General features: G+C 40.7%; 1 protein-coding gene across 1 annotated transcript in view; it reads left to right on the top strand.

The window, feature by feature from the left end:
• Pla2g4c (phospholipase A2 group IVC) overlaps positions 1-13,087 on the top strand; it is a 46,769-nt gene that overhangs the window by 15,621 nt on the left and 18,061 nt on the right. Inside the window, 2 exon segments of the mRNA XM_055607382.1 lie at positions 1,507-1,712; positions 3,651-3,746. Coding sequence (XP_055463357.1) covers positions 1,507-1,712; positions 3,651-3,746 — 302 coding nt within the window.

Below are 13,087 nucleotides of genomic sequence, written 5' to 3'. Positions count from 1 at the left end.
GGAAGTTCACAATACCCTAACTAGCTCCGAAGGATCTGACACTCTTTCCTGGCTTTGTGGGCACCCTCACACATGTGTGCATTGCAGATGCAGTAACATGCATGCATGCACACACATACCCACACACACACCCACACACATCCACACAAACACTTGAAGCTTGAAGTGAAGGTTCATTCATACATACATATATCTGCAGATATATGCATACACATAGATACAAATTTTAAAAATTCTTAAAAAATACTGACGAAACTAGCAATATTAACTTTCTTTATAGGAACTAGTAAGGAGTTCCACTTCGAACACCTCTCCAAATTTATGCATGTTCTCTGTTTGTATATCTGAGATCAGATAAAAGAACTAGAAGGTGTGAAGATGGTAGGTTATTTGAAAACAAATCCAGTTCTCTTTCAATGCCTGTGTGATTCACTGAGGAATATGCTTAGCCTCTTTGTGCCTCTCTAAACTGAGAATGGATCTGTTGTTCCTTTTGATGGCTGATTATGAAGATGATTGTGCTAGTTCATTTCTTTGGCAATGCAGCACAAACCAGAGTCACCTGGGAGAGGGCACCTCCGCTGAGGAATTGCCTCTATGAGATTGATATGTAGACAAGTCTGTGAGGGCATTTTCTTGATTAATGTTTGATGTATGAGGACCCAGCCTACTGCCGGCAGTGCCTCCCCTAGGCTGATGATCCTGGATTGTATAAGAAAGTAGACTGAGCAAGCCATGGAGAACAAGCATTCCTTCATGGACTCTTCATCAGATCCTGCCCTGCCAGAGTTCCTGCTTTGAATTCCCTCAGTGATGGGCTATAGTTTGGCTAAATAAACCATTTCCTCTGAAAATTGGTTTTGGTTAGCATTTTATTACTTTAATAGAAACCAAACTAGAAAAGTGATGTAACAGTCACATACTTGATAGATGTTCATCTGAAAAACAAAACAAAACAAAACAAAACAAACAAAAACCCTAGCTGCCTGTGTGTCATGTGTAGGATTGGGATTCAGTCCCAGGTCCGGGACTCAAGGAGACATTGAGATGGACTGTGGGGTTAGAACTTTATCAGAAGTTACTATATTAGTTACTTTTCTGTTGCTGTGATAAAATATTATGACCAAAGTTACTTATAGAAGAGATCCTGGTCTTTGGAAATATGTTAACTGGGTCTTTACAGACTGTGCTCTTAGTAGGTGCCTGACTGTGTCTGTGAGATGGGAGGGGCATCTTGTTTGGATTCTAATGTTAAATTAAAATCTGTTTCTTCCATCTTGTTCTCATTGTCATGTCTGTTAAACGAAGAGTCACACGGAGGCTGCCTGAGTCTTCCATGTATTCAAGTCTTTGTTTACCATAGCAGCTTCCTTTATGACAGTTAGTCAGGTCTGCCATCCTTCTCGGAGAGAGGTAGTCAGAATTAATGACAGCCTGGGTCATTCTCTCTCTAGCCTTCTGGGTCACTATTGCTATCCTCAGATTATCCTGTCTCTTTGCCCCCAGGGCAGTGTCTTCATTCTACACCAACAATGGAAATATGGAAGGGATGGAAGAGCAGCTGAAACATTGATATGAGAGGAATAGGTGGCACTTTAAAGAGAGTCTGGAGAAAGCCATCCAGGCAGCAAGGAGGGCAAATTACTCCCTGACTGACCTTTGGGCCTATTTGATTGTTTCCAGGCAAACCAGAGAAATAAGTCATTGCCAGCAGAGGATGAAGGGTCTCAAATAGCTTGACCAATATCCTCTTTCAGTTCTTCTGAATCTGGGCACTTAGAGTTTTTACTTCAAGACAAAAAAAAAAAAAAAATCCCAGGGTTGATTTGTTTTAAGTGGAAGAATCAGACTCATGACTTATTTATTCAGTAAAATAAATAGAAATTAGTAAAAAAAAACATCTAGAAGTATTCAAAGATGAGGCTTCAAGGCACCTATTCTTCCCATCTATTATGATCATTTATTTTCTTAAATTTACTTTTCTCTGTCTTTCTACTCATATTTTATTCTTTACTTCAGAAAGAATGCAGTTTTCTGCATCTCCATGTTCTGTAATTTTTCACTGTGGTCACCTTTAAACCCTCTAACCAGCTGGCTGTAGGGTCCAACTTTAGGTTGTCTGAGCACCTCACTTGGTCAGCTCAATTCAGAGCAGATAGCATTCAAATATCTGTGAGTGCCAGGGTGAACTCATCATGGGTGCATTTCTTGTAGGAAAGGCAGGATGGCAGTGGGAAATCAGCTCCAAATGATTTCTTTCTCTAGTGGATTTCTGGTTTTTGTGGTTTGATTGGGTTGAACATTTTCCCATTTGTAGAAATGAAAGGGACAGATACAGTTTGAACTGTGAGACAGGGATAAAAAGGAAGAAAAAAAAGAGGTTTCTAATGATGCTGTTAGAATTTCTACAAGACTGTGGGTCTTAGGGGAACATATGTTATTTAGAAATGTCAAAGTGTACCAGGTACCCACGGTATATTTGTTTTCTTATACTCCCTTCCCTTCCTCTCCCTCCTTTCACCTTTGTCACTATCCTTTCTGTCACTCCTACTCTTCTCCCTTAAAATTATTTTTATTTTATTTGTATATGAGTGTTTTGCTCACATGAATTTATGTGCACTATATTCATGCAGTGCCCCAGTGAAGCCAGAGGAGGGCACTGTATCCTTTAGAACTGGATTTGCAGATGGTTGTGAGCTGCCTCCTGGGTGCTGGAAACTGAATCCTGGTTTTCTGAAAGTGCTCTTAATCTCTGAGATATCTTTTCAACCCTCTCTCTGTCCTCTCTCTTTCCCATACTTTGATCCTTCTCTCACAGTTTAACTTACTGTTTTTTTTAAGCTTTTGTTGAAGTATAACTGATATGTATACAATTGAACATACAAATATATTTTAAACACATCTTGATGAGTTTGGGCATGCACTTTCCTGTGAACTAGCTCATTATCAAAGTACTAAGCATATTCAGCAGACATTTCTGGTACTCCCTCTTGTGGTTTTTTGATTGTGTGAAGTGGATGGTAAGAATACTTTGCATGACATCTATCTCCTTCAGTTATGCTAAGTTAAGCCAGTCACATGATTCTACTTCTCTGAGACATCTAAGATAATAAACACAGAAACAAAGAACAGAAATGTGGTGGTCAGTGCTTTGAAAGGCAAATGAGAACTGTTGCTCAAATGGGATAAAATTTTCTCAGATGAATAGGGACACAATCTCTCTGTTTACTCTCATGCTGTGAGACTGTTCCTCTGCACTGGTCTCTTTGACTCTTACTCACTGGTATCCTTTGAGGCCACCTTACCTTACTCTATAGATGAGCTCCGTCTATTCTGTCTGTTCTTACTGAAAAGTAGGAACAAGGGGCTGTCATGATAGCTCAGTGAAAAAAAGGCACTGCAGTCAAGCCTGAAGACCTGAATTTGATCCCTGGAACTGACATGATAGATGGATAACCCACTCCCGCAAGTTGTCCTTTAACGTCTACACATGTGGGAATGGGTTTCATAGATGAAGAAGAGAGAATATTCCAGAATTAGGTGCACAGTGTATAAAGATCCCATCCAGTTTTGGAAGACTAAATCATACCCTTGTGCTTCTATCCCATTCAATCTGGTACTTTCCCTCCACAGCTTCAGGATTCTAATTTTTTCTAGCATAAAGGAACAAGTGGAAGAAGGAGTTCTGCCCTATCTTATCTTTGCAACCATTGATGATGACCTTCAGTCTGACTGGAGGAAGAGAAAAACTTAGAATAAGCAAAAATTTGGAGGGGAGAGGAGATAGCAAGGGAATGAAAGACAGTGAACAGGCTCAGTGGCAGAGTCTTTGCCTTGAATGAATGAGGCCCTTGGTTACATCCTCCCAGAAAGGCTTTGAGTGGATTGTGTGGATATTCCTTCCTTCTTCCCCCCTCCCCAATCTGCAACTTGGAAAGCCCAGGAGCAAAGGACTCATGGAAAAGAGGCTGTCAGGATAGGATGCTCAGCTTGCACAAGAGCAAACAGAAATCACAGAAACCATCAGAGGGCCTACACTTGCTCTGAGTGATGAAGGAAGTTGTGATGAGGGCTAGGTAAGGGACGCAGGTTGGAGATACACTGGCATGACTCTTTACTACTTAATTGTCATCTTCTTCACGGATTATCCCAGTGCTGGTAGCTTTCCTGATGTTCCATTTGTCTTTTGATCCACAGTCTTTGCCTTGGGATCAAGACCTCCTCACGCAATTTACTAAATATAAAATGCATATATTTGTTTGATGAGTATGCCCCTGTTGTTCAATATCAATCAGGCAGTGTTCCAGGTGCTCACTCATTGTATCATCCTAAAGCTCAGAAGTTCCCATGGCTAATGCTCAATTTCTCTCCTCCCAGTATGGGTCCTTGATCTAGTTTCTTTTCTGTTGCTGTCATAAATACTGTAACAGAAAGCAACTTAGGGAAGAAAGGATTTATTTGGCTTACAATTCCAAGTTATGGCCCATTATTGCAGGGAAACCCCAAGGAATGGATGCTACAATCACCTGAATTTAAATTTTTATTTATTTTGCTGGGCATGATGGTGCATACCTTTAATCTCAGCATTTGGGAGGCAGAGGCAGGAGTTCTCTGAGAGTTTGAGGCCAACCTTGTCTACATAGAGAGTTCCAGGACAACTAGAACTACATAGAGACAGCCCAACTCAAAAAAGTCATTTACTTTATGTGTATGGATGTTTTGTCTGCATGTATGTCTGTGTACCACATGTGTGCCTGGTGGCAGCAGAGACTAGAAGCGGGCATCAGATTTCCTGGAACTGGAGTTATACATGGTTGTGAACTGCCATGTGGGTGCTGGGAATTGAACCTGGCATCTAGAGGGGATGCCAGAGCTCTTTAAAACTGAACCATCTCTCTAGTCTCCAACATGAGCTTTTTTTGAGAGCCACGGAGTCATAAGAATGCTGAGTTACTTCCCTATTCTTACTGTCCAGTGAGCACTGATGTAGGAATGGGTGGCAGTTTGTGCCTGGAGCCACATCACAGCTCTGATCAGTATGATAATATACTTCGACTAACCAAATGGAGACAGCAGTATCCCCAGCTTCATGTGTTAGAGATGAGTTTTAAATGATTTAATGTGTATAAGTTTCTTAGAGCAGAGCCTGTCTCACTAATATATAATAACAGTAATGTAACCAGACCTAATGAGTCTGCATCTTGGTTAACATGAAGCCAAAACCCATAGCCAAGAGGTAAAACAACAGAAGAAAGAGGCATTACCCATTACCTGTGTGGGTAAGGAGAGTCAGGCATTGACTCCAAAGTGATGCCCTCTTCAAACAAAGTGTGAGGGCTTATTTTGGGAGGTTGTATTTATTTGGGAAAGCATTTCAGAAGGGAACACATTCCTGGGCATATGTAATTTAAGATGTAGAGCTGTAGTGGTGACTTCATGGTTAAAGCGTTTACCATGCAAGTGTAAGGACCAGAGACTGGATTTCCAGATCTCATGCAAATACCAAGTGGGCATGGTAGTCTCTTTGTAAATCCATCCTTAGATTGTAGAGATAAGGGATCCTTAGAGCAAACTAGCAACTAATATAGCTGTATTGGCTAGCTCTGAGTTTGAGAGAACCTGCCTTAATGAATAATGTAGAAAGCAATAGAGGATGATTCCCAGCATAAATCTCGAGCCTCTACATACAACATAGATACGTATACACGTTATGTGCACCTGTACACACATATGTTCCCCTCATGTGGCAAACACCAATACCACACCCATAAAATGGAAAAATGAAAAAAATAAGTAAACTGTATGCTTTTGAGCATGCTCAGTTTAAGGTTAATGTTCAAGAGGAAGGATGGAAGTTGGAAATACATGTGTTAATGGACATATCTTTCTTTAAGTTGGCAACATTTTCTTCTATGATTTTATTGAAAATATTTTCTATGCCTTGGAGCCTGTTATCTTCTCTTTCGTCTATTCCCATTATTCTAGGTTTTGTCTTTTCATGGTGTCCTTGATTTCTTGGATGTTTTGTGTCAGGACCTTTTCTAATTTTATGTCTTTTTTGAGAGATGTATTGTTTCTTCAATTGTGTCTTCAGCGCCTGAAATTCTCTCCTCCATATCTTGAATTCTGTTGGTGATGCTTTTCTCTGTGGTTTCTGATCTCTTTGCTAGGTTTTCCATCTCCAGGAGTTTCTCAGTGTGTGTTTTCTTTGTTGATTCTAATTCCGTTTTCGTGTATTGCACCATTTCCTTCATCTGTATTTGGATTCCTGTCTGTCCATGATGACCTCTATTTTTTTTTTTAGTTTGTTTGTTTCCTCTTTTTTTTAAAATTTTTTTTATTAATTACACTTTATTCATTTTGTACCCCCCATAAGCCCCTCCCTCCTCTCCTCCCGATCCCACCCTCCCTCCCCTTTCTGCATGCATGCCACTCCCCAAGTCCACTGATAGGGGAGGTTCTCCTCTTCTTTCTGATCTTAGTCTATCAGTTCTCATCAAAAGTGGCTGCATTATCCTCTACTGTGGCCTGATAAGGCTGCTCCCCCCTCAGGGGGAAGTGATCAACGAGCAGGCCAATCAGATTATGTCAGAGGCAGTCCTTTTCCCATTACTATGTAACCCACTTGGACACTGAACTGCCATGGGCTACACCTGTGCAGGGGTTCCAGGTCATCTCCACGAATAGTTCTTGGTTGGAGTATGAGTCTCTGGGAAGTTCCCTGTGTTCAAATTATCTTGTTCTGTTCCTCTCCTTGTGGAGTTCCTGTCCCCTCCAGCTCTTACTATTTCCCACTTCTTACATAGAATTCCATTCATTCTGCCCATCAGTTGGCCATCAGGCTCAGCATCTGCTTTGACAGTCTATACTGCAGAAGCTTTCAGAGTCCCTCTGTGGCAGGTTTCAAGGTTGTTTTCTGTTTTCTTCTGGCTTTCAGAGGCCCTCTATAGCAGGTTCCGAGGTTGTTTCCTATTTTCTTTTTCTTCTGATGTCCATCCTCTTTGCCTTTCAGGATGGGGATTGAACATTTTAGTTAGGGTCCTCTCTTTTGCTTAGTTTGTTTAGATGTACAGATTTTAGTGGGTTTATTCTACATTGTATGTTTATATGAGTGAGTATATACCATGCGTGTCTTTTTGCTTCTGGGTCAACTCACTCAGGATGATCCTTTCCAGGTCCCACCATTTACCTGCAAATTTCATGATTTCCTTATTTTTCATTGCTGAGTAATACTCCATTGTATAGATGTACCACAGTTTCTGCATCCATTCTTCAGTTGAGGGGCATCTGGGTTGTTTCCAGCTTCTGGCTATTACAAATAAAGCTGCTACAAACATGGTTGAGCAAATGTCCTTTTTGTGTACTTGCGCCTCTTTTGGGTATATGCCTAGGAATGGTATGGCTGGTTCTTGAGGAAGCGCTATTCCTAGTGGTCTGAGAAAGCGCCAGATTGATTTCCAGAGTAGTTGTACAAGTTTACATTCCCACCAGCAGTGGAGAAGGGTTCCCCTTTCTCCACAACCTCTCCAGCATGTGTTGTCCCTTGAGATTTTCATCTTGGCCATTCTGATGGGTGTAAGGTGAAATCTCAGGGTTGTTTTGATTTGCATTTCCCTAATGGCTAATGAGGTTGAGCATTTCTTTAAGTGCTTCTCTGCCATTCGATATTCCTCTACAGAGAATTCTCTCTTTAGCTCTGTTCCCCATTTTTTAAGTGGATTACTTGGTTTATTGCTTTTCAGCTTGTTTAGTTCTTTATATATATTGGATATGAGTCCTCTGTCAGATAAAGGGTTGGTGATGATTCTTTCCCAATCTGTAGGCAGTCACTTTGTTTTGATGACGGTGTCCTTTGCTTTACAGAAGCTTTTCAATTTCATGAGGTCCCATTTATTGATTGTTGCTCTTAGAGCCTGTGCTGTTAGTGTTCTGTTCAGGAAGTTTTCTCCTGTACCAATGAGTTCTAGGGTATTCCCCACTTTTTTTTCTAGCCGATTTAATGTGTCTGGTTTTATGTTGAGGTCTTTGATCCACTTGGACTTCAGTTTTGTGCAGGGTGATAAGTATGGATCTATTTGCATTTTTCTACATGTAGACATCCAGTTGGACCAGCACCATTTGTTGAAGATGCTATCTTTTTTCCATTGTATTATTTTGGCATCTTTGTCAAAAATCAGGTGTCCGTAAGTGTGTGGGTTTATTTCTGGGTCTTCTGTTCGATTCCATTGATCCACCATTCTGTTTCTATGCCAGTACCATGCAGTTTTTATAACTGTTGCTCTATAGTACAGCTTGAGATCAGGGATGGAGATACCTCCAGAAGATCTTTTATTGTAGAGGATTGTTTTAGCAATTCTCGGTTTCTTGTTATTCCATACGAAGTTGAGAATTTTTCTTTCCAGGTCTGTAAAGAATTGTGTTGGCAATTTGATGGGAATTGCATTAAATCTGTAGATTGCTTTTGGTAAGATGGCCATTTTTACTATGTTAATCCTGCCAAGCCATGAGCATGGGAGATCTTTCCATCTTCTCATATCTTCCTCTAATTCTTTCTTCAGAGACTTGAAATTTTTTTCATACAAGTCTTTGACTTGCTTGGTTAGGGTTACGCCAAGGTACTTTATGTCATTTGTGGCTATTGTGAATGGTGTTGTTTCTCTAATTTCTTTCTCAGCCCTTTTGTCTTTTGTATACAGGAGTGCTACTGATTTTTTTGAGTTAATTTTGTATCCGGCCACTTTGCTGAAGGTGTTTATCAGCTGTAGGAGTTCCCTGGTAGAGTTTTTGGGGTCACTCATATATACTATCATATCATCTGCAAATAGTGATAATTTGACTTCTTCCTTTCCCATCTGTATCCCCTTGATCTCCTTCAACTCTCTTATTGCTCTAGCAAGGACTTCCAGCACTATGTTGAAGAGATATGGAGAGAGTGGGCAGCCTTGTGTTGTCCCTGATTTCAGTGGGATTGCTTTAAGTTTCTCTCCATTTAGTTTGATGTTGGCTATAAGCTTGCTGTATATCACCTTTACTATGTTTAGATATGTGCCTTGTATCCCTGATCTCTCCAGTACTTTAAACATGAATGGATGTTGGATTTTGTCAAATGCTTTTTCAGCATCTAGGGAGATTATCATGTTTTTTTCTTTCAGTTTGTTAATATGGTGGATCACATTGATGGATTTCCGTATATTGAACCACCCCTGCATACCTGGGATGAAGCCTACTTGGTCATAGTGGATAATATCTTTGATGTGTTCTTGGATTTGGTTTGCAAGTATTTTGTTAAGTATTTTTGCATCAATGTTCATAAGGAAGATTGGCCTGAAATTCTCTTTCTTTGTTGAGTCTTTGTGAGGTTTAGGTACCAAGGTGACTGTGGCTTCATAGAATGCGTTTGGTAATGTTCCTTCTGTTTCTATTTTGTGGAATAGTTTGAAGAGAATTGGAGTTAGCTCTTCTTGGAAGGTCTGGTAGAATTCTGCGCTGAAGCCATCTGGACCTGGGCTTTTTTTGGATGGGAGATTTTTGATGACTGCTTCTATTTCTTTGGGGGATATAGGACTATTTAATTGATTTACCTGGTCCTGATTCAGCTTTGGTAAGTCAAATTGATCAAGAAAATTGTCCATTTCATTTAGGTTTTCAAATTTTGTTGAGTATAGACTTTTGAAGTAAGTCCTAATGATTGTTTGGATTTCCTCAGTGTCTGTAGTTATGTCCCCCTTTTCATTTCTGATTTTGTTGATTTGGGTGGTGTCTCTCTGCCTTTTAGTTAGCTTGGCTAAGGGTTTGTCGATCTTGTTGATTTTCTCAAAGAACCAGCTCTTGGTTTCATTGATTCTTTGAATTGTTTTATTTGTTTCTAATTGATTGATTTCAGCCCTGAGTTTGATTATTTCCAGCCGTCTACTCCTTTTTGGTGTGTCTGCTTCTTCATTTTCTAGGGTTTTTAAGTGGGCCATTAAGTTGCTTGAATGAGTTGTCTCGAATTTCTTCTTGAAGGCACTGAGTGCTATGAACTTTCCTCTTAGCACTGCTTTCATTGTGTCCCACAAGTTTGGGTATGTTGTGTCTTCATTTTCATTGAGTTCTAGAAAGGCTTTAATTTCTTTCTTTATTTCTTCCCTGACCCAGCTGTCATTTAGTAACAAGTTGTTCAGTTTCCATGTGTGTGCAGGCTTTTTGCTATTTCTGTTGTTGTTGAAGTCCAGCTTTATTCCATGGTGATCAGACAGGATACAAGGGATTATTTCAGTCTTCTTGTACCTGTTGAGGTTTGCTTTGTGACCAACTATATGGTCTATTTTGGAGAAGGTTCCATGAGGTGCTGAGAAGAAGGTAAATTCTTTTGTGTTTGGGTGTAAAGTTCTGTAAATGTCTGTGAGGTCCATTTGATTCATGACCTCTGTCAGAGATATTGTTTCTTTGTTTAATTTCTGTTTTGTTGACATGTCCTTTGTTGGGGTGTTGAAGTCTCCCACTATTAGTGTGTGGGGATGTATATGTGGTTTAAATTTTATCAATGTTTCTTTTACAAATGTGGGTGCTCTTGTATTTGGGGCATAGATATTCAGGATTGTGATGTCTTCCTGGTGGAATTTTCCCTTGATGAGTATGAAGTGTCCTTCCTCATCTCTTTTTATTAATTTTGGTTGGAAGTCTATTTTATCAGATATTAGAATGGCTACTCCTGCTTGTTTCTTGGGTCCATTTGCTTGGAAGTCGTCTTCCAACCTTTTACCCTCAGGTAATGTCTATCTTTGTGTCTTAGGTGTGTTTCTTGTATGCAACAGATTGCTGGGTTTTGTTTACGTATCCATTCTGTTAATCTGTGTCTTTTTACTGAAGAGTTGAGTCCATTGATGTTGAGAGAGATTAATGACCAGTGGCTGTTAGATCCTTTGATTTTGATGTTGGCTGTGTTCATAAGGTTGTGTGCTTGGTTGCTTTTTGTTTTGCTGTAGTAAGGTTAATTATTTCCTGTGTTTTCTTGACAGAAGCTAATTTTCTTGGGTTGTATTTTCCCTTCCAGTATCTTCTGTAATGCTGGATTTGTGTGTAGGTATTGTTGAAATTTGTTTTTGTCATTGAATATCTTGTTTTCTCCGTCTATGAGGACTGAGAGTTTTGCAGGATATAGTAGCCTGGGTTGACATCTGTGTTCTCTTAGGGTCTGCATGATATCTATCCAGGCCCTTCTGGCTTTCATAGTTTCTGTCGAAAAGTCAGGTGTGATTCTAATGGGTTTGCCGTTATATGTTACTTGGCCTTTTTCCCTTGCAGCTTTTAGTATTTTTTCTTTGTTCTGTATACTTACTGTTTTGATTATTATGTGGCAGGAGGATTTTCTTTTCTGGTCAAATTTGTTGGGTGTTCTGTAGGCCTCATGTATCCTTATTGGCTTCTCCTTTAACTTGGGGAAATTTTCTTCAATGATTTTGTTGAAAATATTTTCTGGGCCTTGGAGAAGGGAGTCTTCTTTTTCCTCTATTCCTATTATTCTTAGATTTTGTCTTTTCATATTGTCTTGGATTTCCTGGACGGTCTGTGTCAGGAATTTTTTGGATTTAACATTTTCTTTGACAGATACGTCGATTTCTTCCATTGTATCTTCTACACCTGAGATTCTTTCTTCCATTTCTTGTAGTCTGTTGGTTATGCTTACCTCTGTAGTTCCTGTTTTCTTCCCTAAATTCTTCCTCTCCATTATTTCCTCCATTTGTGTTTTCTTTAATTTTTCTAGTTCTATCTTCAGGTCTTGAGTTGTTTTGTTTCCTTCCTTCACCTGTCTGCTTGTATTTTCCTCTTTTTCTTTTAGTTCCTTCAACTCTGTCTCTTTTATTTCTTTCAGTGATTTAATTATTTCTTCTCTGAAGGCCACAAGCTGTTTGGTTGCATCTTCCCGTATTTCTTCACGGATGGCCCTAATCTGCTTGTCTTTATCTTCCTCCATTTCTTTACGGATAGCCATGATCTGTTTGGTTTTATCTTCCTCTAATTCTTTATCTATTTTATCTGTTTCCTCTATTATCCTCTTCATCAACATAGATGTAAGGTCATCTTCTTGATTTTCTATTATGCTGCATTGTTCAGGGCTGTTCACCTCTGGATGGCTGGGTTCTGGAGATGCCATATTGCTCTGTCTTTTGTTGGTTGAGCCTTTACGCTGACCTCTACCCATTGGGCTGATTTAGGTGTTGGCTGTTAGTTTCTGTGCTTCCTGGAGTCCTGAGGTAGGGAGAATCCCCTTGGCCGGAAGATGATTTTTCCTGAAGGAGTCCTTCTCTGCTTTTTCGTTATGGTCACTGTATGGCCAGTGTTTCTCAGGAGTTGCCACTGCTCACCTCAGGTTTATAGCCCTGAGTAGTAGCTGTGGTCTATGTTAGGCAGGGGGGGATCTCCTCTTACCCATAGAATTTCTCAAGACAGTTGCCCCACTGCTGGGTTTCTTGTTATAAATTTAGTGTGCTGCTGCTCACTAAATTTCCATGTACAGTCCTCTTGAAGAAACTGCTGATTCCCTAGCTGTGGGGTTTTCTCCCAACAGGGAACCTCAGTCTGTTATCCTGGGGCGCACAGTTCTGTCCGGGAAAGTGGGAGGTGCACTCAGCAAGTCTCTGGGCCAGAGGGTGATTGCTCTGCTCTGGACCTGGAGAATGTGCCCCTAGGTTGAGTTGTCGCCTGGAGGCACTGTTCTGGTCTGGAGGCTGGGTGCCTCACTCTCGACCAGAAGCTGTGTGTCTCTGTCTGGGATGGCGGCTGCAGGCACTGCTCTGGTCCAGACGCTGTGGGTGCAGCCCTCTTGTAAAACCAGGGATTCCCACAGTTTTGACAGTCTAGCTAGGAATAACTGGTTGATCCTTGGCACAGTATCTGAGGGCTGCTGTAATGGCTCTCTGGCTTTTGTAGGTCTGAGGATGCAGCTGTGTGTCCCAGTGCCCCAGGGGAACTCAATAATGGCGGCTGAGCACAGCGCTTCTGCCTGCACTAGAGTCTGCGTGAGTCCAGGAAGTGTTTTGGTGCTGGGTGTCCTAAGCGTTAGAGCTGCTGACCCCCTCCGCTGGGGGTTTCCTCCTGCCAGAGA

Source organism: Psammomys obesus, unplaced genomic scaffold (assembly GCF_907164565.1).
Source record: "Psammomys obesus unplaced genomic scaffold, mPsaObe1.curated_primary_1811, whole genome shotgun sequence".
NCBI classification, from domain to species: domain Eukaryota; kingdom Metazoa; phylum Chordata; class Mammalia; order Rodentia; family Muridae; genus Psammomys; species Psammomys obesus.
This window is presented reverse-complemented; position numbering and strand designations above follow the sequence as displayed.